We start from the raw sequence: 25,342 nt of genomic DNA on the forward strand, positions 1-25,342 counted from the left end.
AATATCACCAACAATTCTATACTTTTACATAAATTAAACACAATCATCATAGGCTTTGTTACCTGATTTATGAATTAAATCAAGTGAAATCTGAAAGAATGATCGTATGCATTATATTTCTTCTTTATTGTATGTTTTGTCTTACAGAATAATATTTATAATATTAATAAAATTTCATTTTCATAATGACTGCTCATTATTTTATACGATACCCCAGGAAAAAACGTCGAGTGTGCCACTCGTTACATCACGAAGGCACGCGGAAAGGAGGGAGAATATACCTTATAAAATAATTTAGGCTGAGTTATCACATATCAGTTTGAAATGTAACTTCTAGTAACTGAACTAGAAATTACTACAAATTATGATAAAAGTAGTAGTGTCAGGACTTGTATTTCTCTTGATTTGCTTTGGAAACATGAATGGTCCTGAATAGGAACAGGGAGCTTACTCAAGCTATGTTCAGGAAGGTGTGAAGTAGACAACACAAGCAGGAAGGGTATACGAAACCCTTTATTTTCAATACTTTACAGGTATTTCCGAAACTTCAAAATACAGAGACCAACCACTTGTGGTTTGAACGTAAGAATATAAAAACTGCTAACTAAAACTCTAACTAAAAGCTAACTTTGAATTAGTATACAAATAGTATACAAATGCCTAGCACTAAGACTGGCCTTTATTTAAAAAAGGTACGTATGTTGTACGCCGAGCTGCTAAAACTAGGATACGTCTACAAATATCAAGAGGGCTAAACTTCTGGTCTTATAGGCAACCAACAACCGAGTGAAAACTCGTAAAACTACAGTGGCAAGCGGCTTGCTTCCTAAAACTCCTTCTCTCTCTCGCTTGGCAAAAAGCCACAACTTAAGTACTTGGGCGTTAGCAAGACAATTTGCATAAACAAGTTAAAGCATTTAATTCTGGCCAGAAGTAGAAAATAAGAAGTGATAGTACAGTTCTAAAATAAAATAAACGTTAGTAAAACTTAGGATCCTTACAATAGAACTAAAATTTAATCACGAGACTAATCATTGAAATAAAGACTAGTAATTACACTAAAAATTATGAAAGTAACTTATTCAAGAAAAACGTTTAGAATCTCAGTTAGACCTTTATTTTTTTGCAAATAGTGGTACAGCAATATATCTTTTTAAAATAGACAATTTGTAAAAATATTTTCTGTTTTAAATTAACAGAAGTATGATTATTAGAGCTCTAAATGAAAAATGCGAAAAAATTAGAATTAATATCTGTATACGTGCTAAGAACAGTAGATTGAAGAATCGATGATAACAGGTAGGTAAGATTTTTTATTCACGAAATAATTTCGTGCACAATGATGACAACTTTGCATAGTTCCGAAACTTAAACAGCTAAAGAACACTTTTAGCAGGTCCTTACTTTGTTTATGAGCCTTGTGTCTATATAGTGCTTCTTAGTTGATTCAATCTTTCGCCCAAACATCCTTTGGTAAAAATATTGCAAATTTCTAAAAGTCTCACAAATGTCAAAAGAAAATTTTCTAAGATGCAAATGATATAATAATTTCAAGAACAATTACATAGCATATGCCACATAGACAAACATCTGTTTTGATAACATTCGCGCTTTCGACTTCCGAAGTTCGCATCTTCATCGAGTCGTTAACGATACGTGGACGTCTATTTCAAAACCAATAAAGAGGTTTGTCGAAAGAGATGAAACAGAGTAAGAAAGCACAGAGAATCAATTTATGTAATCATGTTCAGTAATATATAATTCCGACAACAGCCATAACGTTAGAATGTTTCTAAATTATTATCAATGCTAAACAACAAATTATCATCACTAATTTAGGTATTACTTTATTAACTTCCATTGAAAACAAATTGTAACTAAGACTCAATGCTTATGTAAATTATAAACATTATCTTCAGAATGATTGCTAATAATCAACACACACATATTCTGTAGCTGTATTTAGTTAAATATATTGCTATCATAAGTTCTTACATAATTTTATCTTATTAAGTCTCTTTCAGAAAACCTTATTTTTTTAAAGATTATTTGTTTTTCATTGAAACTTATATTATTTGTTTTTTAGTTAAGCTTTAACCAAAAAAAGTCTTTCAAAAAATGAACTATAAGTATGATATTTACGCGGCAGGAGAAAATTTGTTTGTAGATCTTTATTGAGATCCTAAGTTCGAGAGATTTTTTTAATGTATTAAACTGAAACTGGTGTTGTAGCTATTACATACTCTCACGTCGAAAGAAACATTCCCGCGAATTTTCATTTTCGAGATATTCCGATTAATTGACTTAACACTAAAACCATTTCTTTGGAAGAAAGCTACGAGGAATATAACTTTGAACGAAATATCTTTATCTCGATTGTAAAATTTCCCGCGTAGCTAGGCAGGGCTTTGGTTCCAGAGAAACATGTTCCGGCTAGAAACCTTCCAATAGTAGGAGTACAGCCTCAGTTCTAGGAATTTTCTCTTAGCCTCACACGTTATTAGATGTGAAAACTCCATTACCTAGCAATAATACAGTTTTCTTCTCCATTAATTTATACTCTTATCAACAAGCAACTCGAATCCCTTTTTTTTCGGCCCAGCTTTTGGCTGAAGTCAAGTTATTGTATAAGAAAAAAGGCAGAGGCAAAAGTCAAAAGCAAAACTGAGCAAAAATACCGTCTGAGATTGTGGTCGACTTAAAAGATAAAGGGAAGAACTTCAGATTATGTTGCAATCAGGGAACATTTAATTAGGTTATTTAATTATGGTAAATCACACGAAAGCTCTTTACCTAATGGGAGGGATGCCTTAAGTAGATAGCCCCTTTTGGTGAACTTTCTAAGGGAAATTGGCTCGTATTCACGTTACACATGGGAACAACGGAAAACAAATATCTAACCACAATTTCAACAGGGTTCGAACCTGGATCAAGCTGCTAACATTCAGAGGTCTTAATCACTCGGCTACCAATGAGGAAAGGACTGCTCTGCTATTTCAAGGAAAAAAAGCATTTTTCTTAAATTCTTCGCAATTTTGTTTTCGAAAGGCCGAAGCTGAAAATAAAATTAGGTAAAAATTCAAATTGAGATTGTGTTGATTTAGAAGAAATCCTTTTATTTTGCCAGAGGCAAACAAGAAATGCTCCGCTCCTTAAAGGAGTAAAAGTATTACTACTAATTTTACAATGCTAAAATTTCAGAGTTTTCTAAATCCCTGTTTTCAAAGACGGTGTTGTTAATAAAAAAGCATTTAAATTCATCAAAATTTTAGGAACACGAAAAGAAATTACTACTTATCACTAGATTATTCCTAATGTTAATTTAAATAATAATTCATGCAGTTCTAATTTTAATTGAGGGAAATAAAAGCCTTACTTGAAATTCATTATAAATTAATTATTATGATTCTAAAACCAATAAAAGTGACCAAACTGTTGTTTTATACAAAAGTAGACATACTTGAAGAGTCACAAAACTTATAAATAAAGAACATACTGGTCAATATCGAGATACCCGTCAATTTACCGTCCATTGTGTTACCGCTAAAATATTTCTTTGCAAGCTATTTCTATTAGAGTAAACGACTGTTCCGATTTCACAGAGCATAAGATCTTTTTTAACGTTATTTTTTACCAGCAGCAGCCAGTTAACTGGACATTTTGCTCTTAATTTATTTAGGCTTGTCTGCAATTATTTCATTGGAAGAAAAAAGGAAACTGAATTTAGTGAGCATAAGCTATTTTACTAGTATTAACACCATTAGTATAATTAAATTTACCGTAAGAAAAATCCGATTTCCTTTAAAGTAATATATATTGAACTTATTAATTTGGTATTTTAATATTTCGTTAAATATTTTTGTGACAGCTGTTTTATATGACGACAATAATGTATTTTAATTTCGAAATTGCTGTCATATTTTGATGGCAGGAAGACAAATTAGGTAGTTTTGAATAACAGAAACATGTTTTTATTTAATTGTCTTCAACCTATATGCTAATTTTTACTAATTCAAAGGGGATCCCAAGCTAAAATAAGTCAAACAGAATTGTCTAAATAAAATATATCTCAAATTCTAAAAATAATTGCTTTTAGGCCATAGGAAAAATTACAGAGCTTATTGACTCGAAAATTTACTCAAATGGTATTTGATTACACATTTAATATTTATGAATTTTCCTTAATTTTTTTTTCTGGAACTCTGTGTTCTCCAACATCAAAGCAGGACTCCTTGCACCAAATGAGAAACTGAAGAAAATAATCGTCTGGAGAAAGTGTGTGTGTGTAGAAAAAAAAGGCAGGTATTTTTCTTTAGCTTTTGAGTACCAGAATATTTGACCCTGGTGGACTACAACCAAACTTTTAATAAAGTATTACATAAATACACTTTTTTAAAATAGACAATTAGAACTAAACTTAGTTAATAATCTTGAATGCGTTAGTAACAACTTTAAAGAGTTTATCTTTATCGTTTGTAGGAACCCTATAACAACCTGTGAATCGTTTTTAAAAACTTTAAGATGAATTACACAATTTGGTAATTGCCTAAAGACGAAGAGGGAAGCATCCAATTTTTCCAATATAATGGAATTCTTCATAAAGTTAGACGATATTCATATGGCGGTATTAATTATATTCAATATATAAATTTAATTAAGACGATCTTCGATACGAAGAGGTTTTCTCACGGGTGATTCATCACTAAGATGGCGGTATAGTCTACGATCATGCAGAAAAAAGAAAACAATGCTGACTCAAAACCTGGTTCGATGGATCACGCGTTTCTTTTCTCACTGTTCTACGGTTTGTGTATGTATGGAGTTAAGAGTTAATGTCGGCTGAATATTACGAGCTGCAGCTTCAAATGAACCGTATTAGGACAGTCAATAGGAACAACTATATGACGGAGGCTTGTGCTAATGCTTTGTTTTTACGGAAAAAACAAAAGAATGGAGGAGCCAAGAGAGTAGCTGAAATAGACGAAAGTCTTTTTCACTTGAAGAAAAAACAAGGTCAGGAGCATTTTTCCACCCTATTGGGTTTTTGGTGGATTATGTCGTGAAACTAAAGAATATTTACTTAGTAAATTCTCAGATAGAACACCAACCATTTAAATGGTCGATAGAGGAACATATAGCTGATGGTAGAACCATATATTCCGACTGTTGTAAAGGCAACAAAACTAAAAAACTGAAGAATTTTGGATTATAACATTTTACTGTCAATCGATCATATAGTTTTGTGGACCCCAAAGCTGGATGAAACCGGAAAAAATCATCCGAACTCGCAAAGGCAGGTTGATAATAACAATAGATGTTTTTGTTTTCTTTTTGCGAAAACTAATATCGAGGATCAGCAGGATGCTGTTCCCATTTCATAAAGAGAAGATCTGTTTTGTTGTAGTTGGACGTTGCTGCAATCATTCCATTGGATAAAAAAGGGAACTGAATTTAGTAAGCATAAGCTATTTTGCAAGTATTAACATCGTTAGTACAGTTAAAAAAAGAAGTTCCTATAGCGACACTGTAGACTTTTTTCTAATTCTTTTTTCGACGCTATACTGTCTGCATCAAAATAAAACTTAATAATAATAACAAAATTCTTTAACAATATACAGCTTACGATTGAAATTGAGTAAGATCCTGGCTTTTTGAGATTGTAACAACCGGTATTATGTTTCTTTACATTGGGAAACTTATGTTATATATGACTGTCTTTAACAGATGTTTCAAAATACATATTTCGAATAAAGCATTTTTACAATCTTTACATGATTTTGTATTATAGGTAGGAATGAATACGTATTTCCAAAGACAAAAATATTTGAATTTGAAGCAAACTTTAATGTTTTTTCAATGGCGGACCCTCAGCCGAGTTCGAATTGGCCACTACTGAGGCGAAAATTGGTGGTCACTTTATTATGGCTGCACCTAATAGGTGGCCACCTTTGCCTCCTATGAAGAAATGGACAGTTACAACCATGCCTTCTCCGGGATTGGAACTCGAGTCCTTTGGTGTCGTGCCCAGACGGTATAGTGCTGCAAAGACGGTATAATGGTATCGCAGTCGGCTCCTTTAATCACTATACCATCTGGGTGGAACTTAAAGTAAAAATTTAAATAAGGGAATCTCTTCCAAAACGTTACAAGGAAATCTTTCTAAAGTTCTAATGATTTCGCTCTTCTTCAAGATTCCCTTAAAGGAAATGATTGATTTTGATAATCAGTACTGATATTTACTAACATACTCAGATGAAATACTGGTCATTATTAGAGAGAACCGCCTATAGGAGATGTTAGGTATGAAAAGTTCCATTGTATTTTGACGTAAAGAGCTGAATTTACACAATTTAAATTTGATTAGAAGAGGTTAGTACGAAAATACTTTATTGATAAAATTTTTAATATTTTGGTGAATACAGATATGATATTTTACGAATTCTTCCGTTATATCTTTTTGCTTGTCTTTTGTTTTTTAAGGTTTAGCGTTTCGTAAAAGTTTTCTGCTTTAATCACCAACTATTTGTTATATTTAATTATCTAGTATTGAAAATATTATTTGAATGAATTAAAAAAACCCTTCTTTTATAATAGTAAAAACCACGATAAAAATTTCACCCGATTTCGTATTATATATATTTCTGCAATCATTAATACTATTTTATAGAATAACAAGTCTACCTTATTTGCTTTAAAAACATTTTGCCGCAAATAACAACCGTAAGAACAGCAATGTTTTATTTTGAATATAAATAATTATTATAGCAACAAATATTAAAAATTTTAGATCATCTGTAGTCATAATGAAATAACATTAAACTAAACGTTTATTCATAGTTAATAAAAACAATCTGCTGAATTCATTTTTATTTGATTTATTCAGGCTTATATTATCATACGATGACTGAATTTCGCATAAAAAAACATTAGGCAGATAAAATGTTCTGCTGACTGCATTATTGCGTTTATCTGCATTTAGCCTGTGATGGTTTATCTTTCAATGACGAATAGTTGCCCAAATTGCATGCTAATTCACTTTCTCCATTCTGAATTGTCTTTAGTGAGATTAAAAATAAACAACTGCTTGACATCATTCGTGCATATTTTTTATCTCAGGTTTGCGTTTCATGACCAGCATAATCATCGAAGACTGAACTTCAGTAATCATTCTTTTAATGATAGGATTTTGTTGCATCCGAAGACATGATATTTGTAAATTTACACTTTTTGCATATTTTTATTTCCGAAAGTGAAAGTTATAAATTTTAAAACAGATTAATTTTTAAACATATTTTTAGTTCCATTTTAGTGTTCGTCATATTTTTATGGCCTTTACATATTTCAATTCAGTATATATATTGTATCAATGTATTCAGTACATATATTTTTTGTATCAATGTATTCAGTATATATATTGTATCAATGTATTCAGTATATATATTTGTATCAATGTATTCAGTATATATATTTTGTATCAATGTATTCAGTATATATATCGTAACAAGTAAAATTTTATATTTCAAATGACACAGAGATACCACCCTGAATACTGAAATAGTAGAGGTTATGATCATTGATGGGTTGGTTAGTGGTACTTATTACCTATGTCGACAAAAAGAACTGTATATTATCACACGTGTCCATTTTCTCCCATTATCATTTGAGTATATCCCTGGGAATATATTCCGAGATTCTTATACCTCTCTTATCAAATAAAGAGCTACGTAAGAGGAATTTTAGTTTAGTTTTATTTATGTGATTAAGGCAAAGCTTCGACGGCTATCTGCCTAAGGGAAGGGATGCCTTCGTAGAGGACGTTCTAATGGAAAGAGGCTCGTATACACCTTACACATGGAGAAAACCTTGAAAACGATCGTGCAGCTAGCCAGTTTGCGGCATTCGAACCTGGCACCGAGCTACCAGTGTTCAGCGACTTTATTGCTAGGCCGCTGGTAGGCCTGACAGGATTTTCAGACCGACAGCTTTATTCCGCTCTTAGTTAAATACTTTGCTTGGCTTATCAATGATTTATAAGCTATGACTACTTTTTCATTCAAGTTTGCTTAAAATATTTCAAGATGCAAGTTTCAAACTGAGTATTAGATTGGACATTCAGCTAATCTGTCAGCCATTTTAAGAAATTTAACCTCTGCACCTTCCGGTATTCCTAAAAAAAAAAAAGGATTTAAGTAGAAACTATCTTGCAAAAGTTCTTGAATTACTTTTGAATTATTAATTTACTTTTGTAAGGGATTAAATTCAATTCAAAGTAAACGTTTCTGAGATAGTTCAAACTTGTTTAAAAGCGTTTTATTACTATAATTAGATTTTATTTCAACTAATTTAAATTGTGTTGTATAATGTGTAACGTTGCGCGCCTCCAACTTGCACGCAACCAAGGGGTGACTGTGAAAACAGGATAAAACACAGAGTCTTGTAAAGAGTTTAAGTCCCTTTTTATTCAACGTAATAAATTACAATTGCGTGCTCTTGACGCTTACAGACGGCGCCAACTCGGCAGTTAAATAAAAATAATAACCTGAAAAGAAACTAAAGACAAGACTCTAACTACGAGGCTCTCTAAAATAACTAACTCACCGCGTTTTACAACACCGCTACTAATTCAGCAGACTTGAAGCTCACTTGAACGATTAACACTACTTCCCGCCAAGCACATAGGCCGAAACGCGGGGTTCTTCAATTTCTCGCTAACTACCTCCGCGCTCGTGAAGTAAGAATATCACACGCCGAACTCGTTTCCTTCCTATTTAAATCATAATACTTCCGCTGATAATTTGAATCCTTGCGCGTTCTACTCAAATTTACATATTCTGGCATTGGCAGTTCCAGGGGAAAGTAAGGCTTGACAGGAAAGATAGTTTAAACTTAAAATAAATGTTAGTTAAAATAAATATAAACCCTACAAATGTTTAAAAAAACGAAAAGACATTTACTCAAATACAGTGTAATTTGGTGATTTGAAAAAGAATTTCCCTCTTAATTGATACTCAGTTATGCTTTACTTTTTAAGAAAGATGACTATTTCAACTTATAAAATTATAATATCTAAGGACATTTCAAGTTGTTTTTGACTTGAACTGCATATTCCATCAGAAAATGTAATAACTATTTTAAAAAATTGCTTATCGAAAAGCATATATAATTTCTGGAATTCGTTGTAATTTATACACACAAGAAGAGACTAATATGCACAATATTTAATAAACAGAAAGCTTTCGTTATCAGTTGTTCTAGAGAAACTCTCTGTCTACATAAATTTGATACCACCGAATTGTACAATGGATACTTAAAAATTGTTGCGTCATGTTGTTTTACTGCCTGCTACTCGCGGACTTTTGTTTGTACTGATAAGTGGTCCTTATATGTTTCAATTCAAGTATAATAAAAATGCTTATTTAAAACCTTCGAAGGAATTTGTCGTATTTCAAGAAACGAACCGATGACTCGCTTTTCAGCCTATAGGATCTGAACAGCATTTTCATTAACATTACACAGTTATTACCCTATATGAGTAGTTCTGCATTTTGACTTTGAAATTTTTTAGAAATGTCTAACTAAACCAGATAACCACTGAAAATGAAAAATACAGTTTTTGGCTAATTTATACGTAGGTCATGACACACCTAATCAAAGATTAACAGGCTGAAGAAACCGAAGGGTAGCTGATCTAAGGATAAAAAAAGAGAAGCTTATAAGTTTATTCGTATGCTAAACGTTTTGGAGGCAAATTGTTACGTTTTAGAGCCTAGTCTTAGTTTACAATGCCGCAAACTTATAGTTAATGCAAATTTGGGTTAATATTAAACTATTACGTATTTAAGATTTCATTCTTTTATATTTCAAATTTCAGGTAGCTGTAGTTTTCTTATTGTTGTTAATAATTTAATTTTTATTCATTAATATTGTTACTGAGAGATTACGGTTAGGTTAGGTAAGGTTATTCGAGTACGGCAAAGCACATAAGAGCTCTCTATGAGAGCACGGATGCCTTCATGGGAGAATTTAAGGGAAACTAGCTCATATTCATATTACACCTGAGAAAAACCACAAAATCCCACCATGCAACAGCCCATTCATTTAGGATCGAACTCCCGGTATTCAGCGGTTCTAACCACTCGGTCATAGTGAGACCCCTGAAGAAGTACAAAGGATATTAATTCTTAATCCCTTAACTTAAATCCTAAGCTTCCCATAAATTGAATTCAAATTACATTAATTCTTAATAAAATTTCAATAATAAACAACTTATTATTCATATTAAAATGAAGAATCAGAACAGTATTTCTCTTTGCAAATGTGAATTGCTATTGCTGAAACACGCAGCAAAGTAACATTTACAGATTAAGCAATCACTTCAATAAATTGAAAAATTAGTAGATTTAAAATGTGATTTAAAACCATCAATAATTTTCATTTGAAATGAACACACGATTAGGATTATTTTTTTTTACAGTTTAAAAGTTTAATTAATTTGGATTTCCGCTCTCATCTGTTACATATATACATTTAAACGTTTTTAACAGGACACCTAACAACATATCTTTGAATAAACAAAAAAGATAAAAGTAAAAGTTTTTTTCAAACCAAATTAAGATAAATAAATAGTTTGTTGCATGCCGAAGTGATTACATCTCTTTCTCCAGATATTCAAGAATATGCACTAAATTTATCTTTGGTAAAACAATAATCAACCTGAACAACGATTCACGTTGTATTCTTCTAATAATATTAGAATGCTAAATTTTCTCAAGTGTCTTCGGAACATGTCTTATGCTACTATAACCAGTATTACAGGCATTATGTTACTATAAAATATTAAAAGTATAAATATTTCCGCAATCATCCCCTGCTGTCGCTTTAGGTGGTAATATATTACTGTGAACTTCTGTTCACCGATGGTAAATATTCTGTCTCTTTTGCAGTTATGGTAGGGACAAAGAGCGCGTAATATATGCAAGAGCTATTTTAGCTGTAAGTTCTTTATGTTTGTAATTTAAATTTAGGATATAAAGTGGTTTTGAAAAGTCTTTTTTTTTATTTAAGTCCATCATGTTTGTAATTTAAATTTAAGATATAAAGTGGTTTTAATAATTCTTTTTTTTATCCATGAAATACCATTTTGCAAGAGGTATTTTTAAAACACAAGAAAGAATCTAATATAAACTCCTTACAGAATTTAATACATCTTCTATCCTGGCAACTACAAAGGTTGACTCTCAATACATGATGATGAGGAATATAAATTTCGAAAATGTTTTTTGAATTCAATAAATTTTTACTCAAATGTTTTAAAGAAAAGATTCACTTTATAACTTTTATGCATATACTCGTAGATTAATTCCTTTGAAACATGCGTGTGATTATTGTAAAAGTTAATAATTAGCTTTTGCTAGCAGAACAATATAATTCTAAATAGTTTACGAAAAACATCATTTATCAGAATCAAAGAAGCTGATAAATTTGAGACAGGTATATTGAAGTTTGCGAAAATTCACGTGCTGCACGAATTATGTCACAAACAATCATGAGATCTAAAACCAGACTTCTGTCTGGTTTTAGTATAGTATGATAAGCTAGATAGTGTATACAGTATGATAAGCTAGATAATAATCAATGATAACACTTTATTTCAAGAATTTTGTTTCCGCGTGTCATCTTGATATTAATATACGCATGACAATACTTCTATATACTATAAGAGATTTTAGATCCTATATATACCGCTAAATTCGTCAGTTTTTCATCCGTTATCCACTATCCTTTCTTCGTAAGGTAACCAACGGCTAAACAGATATTTTAGGTGTTACTGATTCATCTCAAAGTAAGTAAAAAAAATCTGTTTGATATATTTACCAGTTCTATTGATATATTTTGTAGTACTTCGTTTTGATCCTTCTTCTTTTTGTCGTAAATGCGTTTTAAAAGTGAAAGTTTTTTACCGCTAATTAGACGCAATTTTCTTTTTTCTGGTTCCGTGATGTAGAATTCCATTTTCTTCCATTCTGAGCTACAGTTTAAAAGCCTAACCGTTATTCTGCAAATTTTATTAAAAGAAACGCTGCCTATTTCATTGAATTCAAAATAATGAATATCTATTAATCTATATTTTATAGAATCATGTATTCAAATTCGAATTTAACATAGATAACAAATAGAACTCAATTTTAAATTAACTGAATAATCACGTCTTAATCAAGCGATTAGAAAGATAAAAATTATTAAAAAGTTATACAAAAACCTATCAAGCAATCTAATCCATTTTTAATTGAAATTATACTTATTTCTTGTTTAACAAACTAATTAACTCAGGCATGATTAGATAAAAAAGAAAACTTTGTGAATTTCATAACATTGAATTTTATCACAATAATGCAAATCTGCATTAGAAAGAATCCCTACAACCCTGTAATGCTCAGGCAAATTTACTCATATATAAAATTAAGCTTTAAAATTTTATTGAAATTTATCTTTTGAATTCATAGTTAGTTAAGGTACAGTATGGTGTATTTTTCATGTATTTAGCATAATAACATTGTAAAGCATAGGGAAATACAATAACTAACAGTAATAGATATATTTTTTTGTATGGAAAAGTGCGAAACATTGATGAAAAATAGTTGAGCTTTAGAGGAAAAGAGCTACTGAGCTATTTCAGTGTCAAGTTATGAACTGAAATTCAAAATAATAATAAAAATACCTAATTTTTTAATACTTTTGAATGACTTTATGTCTTTTTCTGTTTAAACTATTTGTCTCAAAGATTAAAATATACAGATGACAGTTCCAAAATATATTTTATGTTATTCTGGAATATGGCTAATAAAATATTTTCATAGAACATTGCTAAAATCTGCTGCTTGTAGAATCAAAGCTAAAAATCTGCACTCGATAATGACTGAGGTTTTCTAGAGTTAATAATTCTGGAAGATTTGTTTATCTCTGAAAGAGAATTATCATTACAATAGTTTTCATCCAGTATCAAGTGAAAGAAACATATTCCTTAATGTAATACATATAATGTTTACACAATTTTAGAAATTTTACTAAATTTACAAGTTTTACAACACTTTAATATTTTCAGATGACAGTTCCAGTTTCTTACTTTGCTGTTCTTGCCATCGTTGTTCTGCAGTCTATGAATGCAGCTACAATATTTGACCCAGATCTGGATATTCACTGGGAAAACTTTAAGGTAAATAGCGTTTATGTATGAAGTTTGGTTAGCATATTTACTAAAATGGTTTGATTTAAAAAAATAAAAAGTAATAAAAAAAAACTGCAAGTGAACCCGAATTAAAAATTGCTGGACGATAATTCGTCACCACCAGAATTTGGCGATTGGATTCTCTCATCCCCAGTCGCCCTTTAAGATTAGGAGTGTATAATGTATTATTTTCCCTTCTCTCCTCATGCCTTCGTGTTGTAACTGGAATCGTGTTCTGGACGTGTATTCGAGAGGTCCAAGATTCGAGTCCCAGCGAAGGCAATGCATATTTTCACGTCTCTTGATTCAAAAATTCTTAATGACTCTACAACTGAATTTTCAGAATTATCACTAACTTTATCGCGCGTTTCTTCATCTAATTCGTATTATTAAATATAAAATGATTCCTAAAAATACGCTTCACACAGTTATATAAGTAATACGCACAAAAGCTTTATAATAATAAATAAGAATAAAGCATTTCCTTTACCACAAGAAAAGGCTCTGTGGAAGATCAACGACTATAATTAATAAAGTATTCGTAAAATCCTGTTTAAAATGTAGAGAAAATTAAAATCTTCGTTATTAAAAATATTATTTTATGCGAGACGTTTTCTTTTAGAAATTCCTCCACGAAGTCATCCATTTTCTTAGGCAAATAGCCCTAATGTGCTTTGCCGTAATAAACTTAAGCAAACCAAATCAGACAACCGGTACAAATTTCCCTCTAAAGAAGAACTTCATTTTTCATGGAAAAGATTTTCCCGTGTCTAACTAGTAGTCCCAAATTGTAGAAAATGCTTTCGATAAAGAGCATCTAAGGCGAGAGTGTTACGGTCACGTGACCTAAACGGATTGAAAACGTTAAATATATTTATTACATAAGAGCAGCAAAATCAGTAGCTATGTTTCTTTATTTATATTTATTATATGCAATAATAAGTCATATATAAATAACAATAATATTTATTAAATAGAATAAACCGTAATTTTATACATAATTTTATCAGGCACTAAAAGCCAAAATTTAATTTTAAGTTTTATGCATTAGTTGGCATATGTTACTGAAAGTGTAAGACATTGAAGTAGATTATCTTCCCTGACATGTGACATGTGAGAAAGGAGGATGTAATAAAAGATGAGAACCACTGTCTTAATATAAAATTAATTTTTTTAGAGAACATTTCAAAAGCAATACAGTGGATCCGAGGAAGGAGCAAGACGACTCATCTTTGAAGGTCATGTCAATGACATCGTGAAACACAATCTGGAATTCGATCTTGGAATTCACAAATACAGAAAAGGACTCAATAAATTTGCTGATTTGGTAAGTACGACTGCGAACATTCTAAAACTTTCACTCATAGAATGACAGTAGACAATGAAGAGTGAACCAATAAAGTGAGCACTGAGTTTACCAAACGTTAATAACTCTGAAATAATATTTCTGCAAATGTCTTATTTGTCTTATTTGTGACTCTTAGTGTTTTTTTTTCAAACGCAATTGGCTTTTTTTTATTACACGGTATTTAAAACTTTAAAACTGCCAGGATATCAAAACTTGAATAATAAGGAATAATTTCAGGAAGAAATGCAATCTATGCAATTTTACTACGTTTTCACTTGAAAATTTCTTTTCCATAGATATTTATATTAATGACATTTCTCCAATACTTAGTTTACCATGTTAAGCCATGAGAACAAAACAGAGCTTTTTAAATTATTTTTATTTATTTACTGGCGATAATAAGCAATTTAAATGGAACTTCAACACATGAATTAATAGTATGAAAAACATTCATTACAATATTTAAATGTAAATAATAAATGTTCATTTATGTAAAGGAGAATATGGTTCACATATTCAAGAAAATATTTCTCAGATGAATGCAGGTACAAGTTATTAAGAAAGCAAGCAAATAGATTCATAACCAGAAAAAAATTCTGATATATTAAGAGGAGTTACGGAAAAAAATGGAATCTTCAGACAACTTATAAATCTTAATATCAAAGTTAAAAAATTTGTTGATGAGTTAATTATTGTAGATATTGCCAAATACCTTCTTTCTGAAGTTGAAAATTAGTCGAATATAAACAAATTACATATATGCCAATACCATAAAATTTCATTAGCCAACTTAAAATTTGCTGGATGCGTGAAAGAATATGCCTGGAATGATAGATACAAAGATGCCGATAACCTCGTTAAAAAGCGGTTACTAAACCCAATTCAGAAGTTGTAAACAATGTCCAAAGCATATGTAGAAAACAAAGCAGTCAAAAAACAAGAATGAATGAAAATCTGATACCCAGGTCAGAAGAACTTATGAATTAATTAATTATAATAACGGAATAAAATGTCTCATTAATCTACGTTTAAATCAATTGGTATCTGGACACGACACCTTCACCACCTACATGAGGGAAAAACCTCTTCCTTAGACAACTACGTTTGGAGCGAAAGGAGCAGAGGTGCTTGCGCGAAATAGTACCATCTTTTCTCATGTTCGTTACTACAAGCACATCACAGCATTAGACAAACTACGAAGGAACTCGAATGTCAAACATATTTTATTAATGCTATGAGCTCCATTATAATATTAATAGTATTGTGAAGTACAAGTCTTGGCCTTGTTTTGAAGTGCCTTTCAGAACAAGATCAAGACATATGGGGGCAAAAACTATTGCGGAACTAATTCTTAATTTACTAGGTGCACCCTTCAAAATGGTTACTATATGAAAATGATTTAGAAGGATAGTAGGAAGCCGCTTTTGGATGTGTTATGTAATCAATAGCATCACGTAACCAGTACCTCTGTCAATATATGGTAACGTACTGGTTTGCCATTTGCTTATCCCTGACCTGGCTTGTTAATAGAAATTAAGAATAATTGTCATTAGATAATGTTTCATATTTATACATTTTCAATTTTCATTAAATTTCAAATTTCATTTTATTCTCTATAGAGCTATGAAGAATTTGTTAAAACGCTGAATGGATTCAAAGGAGCAAAACTGAACAAATCAGTTACCACATTTATTCCCCCTTCTAACATTGATTTACCAGACACAGTAGACTGGAGGCAACACGGCCTTGTTACTGGAGTTAAAGATCAGGTCAGTTTTAATATATTAAATAGATGATGTCATATATCATGTGTTAAAAGAACAATTCCACTATGATATCAAAATAAAAGTATTACGCTAGAAAGAATTTAAAATTATTTAAATGTAGGGACTATGTGGATCTTGCTGGGCTTTCTCTACGACTGGATCATTAGAAGGACAACATAAAAAGAAAACCGGAAAACTTGTTTCCTTGAGTGAGCAGAACCTTGTGGATTGCTCTAGACCTGAAGGTATGAATTTCAATCAATTTTTGAGGGATCATCTATTAAATGTTTGGCTAGAAGGCAAAATAACATGTATGCTGTTGAAACTAAAGGAAATTTTGTATAATTCTCAAGGATAAAATCTATTAGAGTAAAATGCAGCTATTAATCTCAAGGATTTAATCTTAAAATGCATAATTTTTAATACGTTTCTGAAAATACGTGTTCGAGTAACACAGAGATGCTCACAATTAGAATCTTTAACATACATATATTTTTAATATCTCAGGAAACATTTTAAGATGTATATGTTGATTTGTGTATGAAAATAAGTAAATACCTCACTGAAAGAAACCATTGCTATGAATATTTTTTAATTTCACTTACTATAACGAAACATTTTTTTTTGCCTTCATTGTTGCAGTTTAAAGAGCTACTGCAATTTGTCATAAACTGAATTGAAATGAGGAATACGGAATTATACATAATTTTGTAAAATATGTAAACAAAAATTGATAACAGTGCAGCCGATGCTGAATTTTACAATACTGAACTACAGACAAATTCCCCAAAATTTTTTACATATCAGCATATTCTCAGTATGTCGTAGCTCATTCATATGGTGTACTTTCATGCGCTTATATTTATTATATTCGCATACATGCCATAATTTCGAAATCGAGCAGATCCATTTCACATTTTTCACACACGTATGAATAATCCTCTACTTTCTCTTTGCAAATAAAATACCAATATTTTATGTTTATATACAATTTATGTGTTTTTAAATAAAATTAATGTTACAGGTAACGAGGGTTGTGAAGGAGGCTTAATGGATGAAGGATTTGAATACATTAAGGAAAATGGCGGCATTGATACAGAAGAGTCTTACCCATACACTGCTAGGGTGAGAAGTGATTAGTTACTCGTACATGTAAAGAATTGCATATACAAATATTTTCAAGTTATTTTAGAGGAAAACAAGTAAATTAATTTTAATAATCATCAAATTCTTTCCTTCCATCTAGTATTTTCTTCAATATTATCTATAGTTTATAGAAATTTACACAGAATGTTTCATATAAATTAAAGTAATGCAAAAAGGTATCTGAAATTGTTTTTAGTTTTAAGGAAATAAATTAAAGTACTTCTTTCAAACAATAGCGATACGTTAGCTAGCTTAATTAGTTTTTAAACATGGAAATATATGTATATATTGATTAAATTAAAAACCAAATGGTTGAAGGACTTTGAATAAAGAATTCAGTGCTTTTGCGGCTAAGATTATATAGATATCTTTAATATTTTAATTTAATTACTATCCACTAGGAACGTTATTCCAATGTATTGTAACTTAAATAAAGTCAATTGAATTAATATGCAACTAAACGCATTAAGAAATCCGGAAAAAACGTCAAACTGGGCTGATGAATAGTAACCTTTAAAAATGTTATTAATGTTTACTTGATCATTCAAACTTTGATCCATACTTTTGACAGAGATTAGATAATGCATTTTATAGACTCAGTAACATTTCAACGCTATGTTGCGAGTGTAAAAGCAATACTTGCATGTTTATGCTGGCGGTAAATTTAAATTAGAAATTTTTTTATCTTAGTTTTTTAAGCTGGTAAAAGCGAGTTCTCTTTAGTAGGTACATGACTACTTGCACACTCTAAATTTTGCCTTTTTAATTAATTGTTATTTTTTGCTCATTTGACATGAAACATTCTTATGAAATATTTTGAAGCTATCACATTAAATTAAATTGTTTCTTTAATTCTGAAGGATGGAACTTGCCATTTTAAGAAAAGTAGCGTAGGAGCAACCTGCACTGGATATGTTGATATTAAAAAAGGTGATGAAAAGGCCTTGCAGAATGCTGTTGCAACTATTGGTCCGATTTCCGTCGCTATTGATGCCAGTGAGCCAAGTTTCCAACTGTATAGGTAAGCTACTCCTTTTCTTATTCAAACATTTAGTATTTTCTTTGTTACGGGCTAAGTGCTTCCCTGATGAGTACTGAGGTTAGTGACGCTGAATGTGGTTAGTGGCTGATTGTTGTGCCTGTGGGCCTAATCTCGAATCACGAAGAAGGCACTGACGCTTGTAAATGTATATCTGACGCTTGTAAATGTATATTGTCTGTGCAGCATCGAGAAACCCAAAATACTGGCGAGCCTAAAAGTCTTTTCGAGTGGTTTGGTGATAGGAAAAGGGGGACGGGAGACACTCGGAAACTGTCTCCGGGATGCTTTCGATCAAATTTGGGGCGAATATGCACAGCTAAGTCAACTGAGACAATGTCTGCACAGCCAATGATGAAATTCTTTTGTCCCGCCCGTTTGTAACGTCACCTGTTACGGACTACGTATGAGCTGCCATCTAAGGACAAGGAGACTTTTTGTTCTCCTCCCTTCCCAGCAAAGCCTATATGATTACTATACTGCTATTTCGTTTTTCTTTTTTTCCCCTAAGCAATAACTTTCTGCTAAGGCGACGCTAACAACCAAACTTCGTACACTTCTGACTCAATGTGACTAAAAGGCACCCACCGCAAGTTCTTTCGATGTTTCATCACCCCAGGTTTGATTTTAATGACTGACGCCTACTTTTCAACTTCCCATTGCTTTAACTTTTAAAACCATTGCGATGGACATCCATACATTTCTGAAATGTTCTGCATTTCTTTATTTGCTACTTATGGACTTAAACATTTTACATTTAGTATTTCTCATCGTTTTGCTTCTTAAGGACTTGACCCACTCTCTACTTTGCATATCGTTTCAATAATGCTATAATAAGTATAGCATTATTGAAACGATAAAGCAATGTAACATAATGAATGAACTTAATTAGATATACTAAGATAAAGCTTCGTACCCAAGTCTTGTGGTCTACGGACAAATAAGCTGAAATCTACAGGTTTTCATTAAATGTGAAAATAAGCTAACTTTAATTGGGTTGCTTAAAACAATATTTAATATTCCCAATAAAATATATTTATTGCTTTTAGGGCAAGTTGCATGTATTTAAACTAATTAAGAAAATTTAAATATTTTTAGTGATCCTGAAGAAAATGAATAATACATGAGTGGAATACCGTTCAATCAACTTTAGTTTTATTAGGAATCATGAATGCCGGGAAATTATGATTCGTACGTAGTTACAAATTTGAAAAGAAGGCTTGTATTATAGTTGTCATTTTATGAATTTTTTAGGTAAATATATGCTACAAGAATTAGCCGGTAAATTTTACACATTGTCACCTCGAAAGCATTACGGCTTCAGTTTTGGATTGCTATACTTCATGACTGTAAAATTGCTAAATATATTACTTGTGTAACAGAAATGGGGTTTCTATCAGTAAAATTCAATTTTTAAATTTTAAATCTCATTTTCAGAGCATTATTGGTGCCATTTTAAGTGATTTTAGGTATTCTGCAATACATTTATTTTAAAGGCTTCTTTTATATATTAGCATATATAAAAGAAGACACATTAAAATGCTTTTAAATAAAATAATAAATAAATACTGTACAAAGTCCGTAATCCGGACTCGTCAGGACTTCGGCGATTCCGAATTAGTGGTTTTTTCCGAATTATAGATCATCAATTTAAATCTGGTAAGATGGCATGCAGAAATTATGCAATTAAAAATACGAAACCGTAATTTCTGAAATAAAGAGCAATTATGATCTAAAGAGAATCAAATTTTACAAAAAAAAAAAAAAAAAAAAAAAAAGCTTACTATTTATTTGTTTACTTTATTAAACATTTCTTTCAACGAGCGCATGCGTAAAGCATACATTACGCATAGTTGAAATTAGAAAATGTCAACCAGAAAACTATTTGATGTGTATTCGTGATAGTTATGATGAAGAGGAAATTGATACGGAGTACATCGAGATGAAATACTACACTTGATAAGGAATTATAAGCCGAAAAAAATAGACATCTGCCCTGACGATGAGGACAGTGCTGACAGACCAAGTTCCAGTTCATTGCGCGCCGAGACGTTTTCCCTCCCCCGCAGAGCAGCGTGAAATTTATAAACAGATTTCGGAATGGTTAGAGAAATAAATCATTAAGCCAAGCTGCTCTGATTACGCAAATAATATCGTGCTAAGTAGAAAAAAATGCGTTTCATTTAGACCATGTCTGGACATAAACGACAATTAAACCTGGTGAATCCCTTTTCGGATATTTAATTGCCAAGTGTGAAATAGCCACTCGCGGTTCTGTAGATGATTCATCAATTTTTGATTATGTAATCAATGGTATACCCGATCAGAGTAGCAACAAAATTATTTTTCATGGATGTGAAACTATTTCTCAAGCGAAATTAAAAATTTATGAGAAAATCCACGTTCCAGATACGAAGAATAAAGGTTATTCAAGTACTAACACACAAAATAAAGCACGCGCTATACCTAATATGAATAAAGAACTAAGGTGTTATAACTGTGGAAGTATAGGGCGCGTAATATATGCGCATTCTTTACGCCCATGCGTAAAGCATACCAAAAATGTAAAAATGTTTGTGGCTTTGAGGTCCGGATTATAGATTATTCCGGATAATGGATTTCCGGATTGCGGACTTTGTACTGTAATAACAAAACAAAAAAAAACCTTTTTTTAAAATATTTAAATAGCTGCTGGTCATAACTACATTCCAACTTCGCAAAATCGGCATGCGACAATCATCAAATTTGCATGAAAGGCACTATACGAATGATTTGGAGAAATAACAGACATACAAATAATTACAAATGATTAGTGCTTGAGCACAGTGGAGGTATGAGTAAAGTCAGCTTCATTTTATACAAATGCAGTAACTGCAAGGCGGAATCTAATATAGAAATCGCATTATGAACGTTCATTGTTTGAATAAAGGTTGTAAGATTGTGTTCAATCTCGTGTAAGAAGGAGAAACTCGTACCAGTACATTTCGGAATTTGATCACAGCAGGATCGTGACCTATCAGGATTATGGTTTGTCGTTCCGGGATAATGCTGCCCTGTTTGCCAGAGTTACATGAATGTCAGATGATTCCGAATGGAATCAATGGATATAGGATAGGTGACCAGATTTCAACATTCGTAAGGCGGAACACCATTGACAGGGAAGTGGAGTTCTTCATTAAAAATTTGGTCTACATAGAATAACTAAAATTTTCATAGAACGCAAAAATAGTATTTCAATATATTTTTTTTAACGTACCATGAGTTAGGAACTTTGCTCAATGCAGAATGGCAAGTTTCTGCATGAATAGTGCGTTTGTCGTGCCAAGAACTGTCAGCATGATAATCAATACCGCGGGTTCCGTTAACGTTGAGTCGAGACAGGCTTCTCTATAGTTTTATGATGACCGACGATACTGAACACAAGGGTGGCACCACATCTTCTTTTCAGATGAATTCTGTTTCTGCCTACAGTATCATGATATTTGTATTTATGTGTGGAGGCATCAAAGGAAACGAAAACTGCCAGTTTGTATTCGTGATTGTCACTACGTGATCGAATGAGGTGCCCATTGGGCATACATCACAGTCACAGTTCGTATAGTCGTTCATGTGGCCACCTTTAAACTTCTAATTGTTAGGGCTCGTAGCTGCGCCCTATCCCCGAGAATTGCTTAACGTCCGTTTTCAACAAGATAAGAAAACGACCGCAAGTTTTCTAAGCGGTCCTTACCTTCCTCGATTCAGAGAGTGTTTGATTGTTGCCCTGACTAGCAGGTTTTCCTGATCTGGCACCTATTCAAAACACCTGGTCATTAGCTGCCGAGAGGCTGGCATGGAACTGTCAAAAAAGTGAAGTTGTATGGAATGAAGTACCTGTATCTGTCATCCAAGGTTAGTTCAACTTGAAGTCCAGCCGGCTGAAAGCTGTTGTTGTTACGCAGAGCGTGCAGAATTCCATACATAGAAGTGTACTGAATTCTGCAGGTTCTGTATCTCAAAGCACTTGCAAATTTAATTTTGTCTTCCCCCCGTTATACTTGTATGTGTATAATAAATATTCTTCTCCTACTGGTGTTTTTCCTTAGTGTAGCAATTCTAATAGCCAGCGGTGTATATTTGTAAATATTTTATAACATTTCATTCCGATTACATTTGAATTCAATTCTTTAGTGGTGGCATATATGATGAACCAAACTGCAGCTCTCAGACACTTGACCACGGAGTTTTAGCTGTTGGTTATGGTACTGAAGACGGAATTGATTACTGGCTGGTGAAGAACAGGTAATTTAGAGACCATTTACCCAAAAATATATAATAAATAAAATCGAAATAAGTTGTTAAATTAATTTTAAAATACTAAATGAAAATTCTTAGAAAATATTCTTTGAAGTTGTTAGCTCACAATTTTTTAATAATCCCAAAATTATATCATTTCTGAATTTTAAAATGCTTAATAAAATGAATGCGACATATCCGTAAAATTCTTAACTTAAAATGTTATAGATGCAAACAAAAACGTATAAAGAACTGACGCCTGGCTATCTGGTGAATGATGCAGTAGCTGAATGGAGTTATTCTACTTATAAGTCAGCACCTTAGTGCGATTGAATAGCGTGAGGAAGAAATGCTAAATCACAGGAAGACAAACAGAAGCATTTGATTTATATAAGTTAATTTAATAAATACAAGTACAGCTTCTTAACGCTGGCATGTTTTCTGAATTATTTTTTTTTAACTATAGCAACTTCTGTGAACCTGAAAATCGTTGTCTTGCACACGTATGAGATATAACCTCAATTTATTATAATGGTATGTAAATTCGATGAATGTATTTATATCAGCAGTGCTTTAGAAGCGAGTTTATTAGCAATACTCTAGAACCGAGAATTTTAAGTTGAATCTAAAAAAAGCTGAATTATTTTTGTAGATGCATTTATTTGAAAAAACAGCGCTGCGATCTGACCAATTACTTTGCCATCTAAAAATAAATTTTTAATTTCTCCGTAATGTGATTTTATCAGGTATACAAGGCATGCAAAGATATCCTGGCATTTATAGGGCTTACACGTTTTAGTTAATAGGCGTCACGCTAGTATTATTTGTTACGAATAATCCTAGTTCGAAAGCTTTCTAACAGAAGCAGTTCTATACTTGCTGTGCTACAATTGCAAAAATCTGAGAAAATCTCAATTAGCTACCCCATTTAACTTTATTGAGAAGCTCAATTGCTACTATTACTTACCTTTTAGCCTCTCGATTATTTATGGGTGCTCCATTGCACAAGCAGAAAATAGTCAATAATAGTATATCTTAAAAACTTCTTATAAATCAATAATATAGTTCCATAGCTTATTTGAAAGTTTCTATCTGTACTACAGTTTTTCTAAAATAAAGATTTTAATTCAAATTGAAAATACAGCCTCTCTGTTTTAATTAGTGAACATTTCCAGGAATGGAAATGAGAAAATATTTTATGTAGGTTAGGTGTAAGCTAGGAAGAACGAAAGAGCATAACTTCGACTAAGAAACGAGCTTTTCAGAAATACTTGTTTTTCCTTAATTTCTGCTGTTACTTATATAATTAAATTATGGAATTCATAATACTGTTAGGAATACATTTTTTAAAAATAATTTTGTGAAAAATGCGTATTTACAAATAATGGCATCAGATTCAGAAATTGAGATATTTTAATTTACGTTTCGTATTATTGAAACTGTAGTTTTAAATTTAAAGAAAATCATAACTTATAGTTATTAAAGATTCTTTTTTTAGTACTTCAGTCCTACTGATTGAGTAATTTTTGCTATTAAATTTTTTCAGTTGGGGAACTTCCTTTGGTGAGAATGGCTACATCAAAATGTCTAGGAATAAGGATAACCAGTGCGGTATTGCCACCCACGCCAGTTATCCACTAGTGTGAGCTTTCAAAGGACATTTAAGTCCTGAAAATGAACTTTCGCGTATTTATCTCTCACCATCAACCATAATCTTAAAAATAAGGTTTTTTATTTCATTTTCAGCAAATGCTTAAGAACTTTATTGTATTTTAGTTAGATTTCTTTTTACAATTTACATTGTATTTAAATAAATAAATATGTATTTTAAAGATAAATTTTCAGAGTGTTGCTTATTTGTATAAAATATTTTGAATGTCTTAGATTATTTCCTTATGAAATTAAATTCTCTTATGTAAGAGGCTTGACATAGATTTTATAAAATATCAGAAAAATGAGTCAGTGACAAATAACTTCTTGACACAATGACATAAAACAAAAACTGACGCCAAAGCAACTCTATCCTATTTTACAAGGAATACTATAAGCCTTACCAAACTTGGTCAAAAAAGCAGATACATGGACGATAATGAAGATTTGATAACAACATTATGAGGATAAAAAATATTCCTGATCAAGGTTCTCCATTACGAGAGGTGACTAAACATTCTAAATACCACATAATTAGGATGTTTACATTATGTTTTAAGTAAAACACAATTACTATTAATATAAAAATATTTTATGCAGTTACAAAGATATTTTATTAAAGCAAATATTCTTGCTTTCTTACTGTTAAATATCGAACTAAGATTTGGAGAAATGCGAAACTTAAATTTTTTATGGTTTTTTGTCCCTATATTTATCAAAAGTAAAAGTGCGATCCTCATTGTAAAACATGAAACACTAAAGTTGACCCTTGTATGAGAAATTCTGACCGAGATATTTATTTTCACAATTTGGCAGTTTTGTCATGTTTCTCAACTTGTTTGGAGAGATTGTTTAAAAAATAATTTACAATAATTCCAGTTTGATTATTTGAA

At 31.5% G+C, this 25,342-nt stretch overlaps 1 protein-coding gene across 1 annotated transcript; it reads left to right on the forward strand.

Moving 5' to 3' along the window:
* Positions 1-11,686: 11,686 nt before the first annotated feature.
* LOC118188458 (cathepsin L-like peptidase) lies at positions 11,687-24,637 on the forward strand. The gene is made up of 9 exons (XM_085817913.1): positions 11,687-11,842; positions 13,103-13,213; positions 14,403-14,552; positions 16,193-16,342; positions 16,461-16,584; positions 17,364-17,464; positions 18,346-18,506; positions 22,695-22,805; positions 24,346-24,637. Exons 2-9 carry the CDS (start codon positions 13,103-13,105, stop codon positions 24,443-24,445), a joined length of 1,008 nt encoding a protein of 335 aa, XP_085674039.1. The 5' UTR covers positions 11,687-11,842; the 3' UTR covers positions 24,446-24,637.
* Positions 24,638-25,342: the final 705 nt, after the last annotated feature.

This window comes from Stegodyphus dumicola, chromosome 6 (genome assembly GCF_044657685.1).
Source record: "Stegodyphus dumicola isolate Sdum_Otavi_A_Nest chromosome 6, ASM4465768v1".
Lineage (NCBI taxonomy): Eukaryota > Metazoa > Arthropoda > Arachnida > Araneae > Eresidae > Stegodyphus > Stegodyphus dumicola.

Coding starts and splice junctions, on each gene's coding strand:
- LOC118188458 (XM_085817913.1), top strand. CDS start 13,103: ATGACAGTTCCAGTTTCTTACTTTGCTGTTCTTGCCATCGTTGTTCTG. Junction 13,214..14,402: donor TTCACTGGGAAAACTTTAAG/GTAAATAGCGTT, acceptor TAATTTTTTTAG/AGAACATTTCAAAAGCAATA. Junction 16,585..17,363: donor GGATTGCTCTAGACCTGAAG/GTATGAATTTCA, acceptor TTAATGTTACAG/GTAACGAGGGTTGTGAAGGA.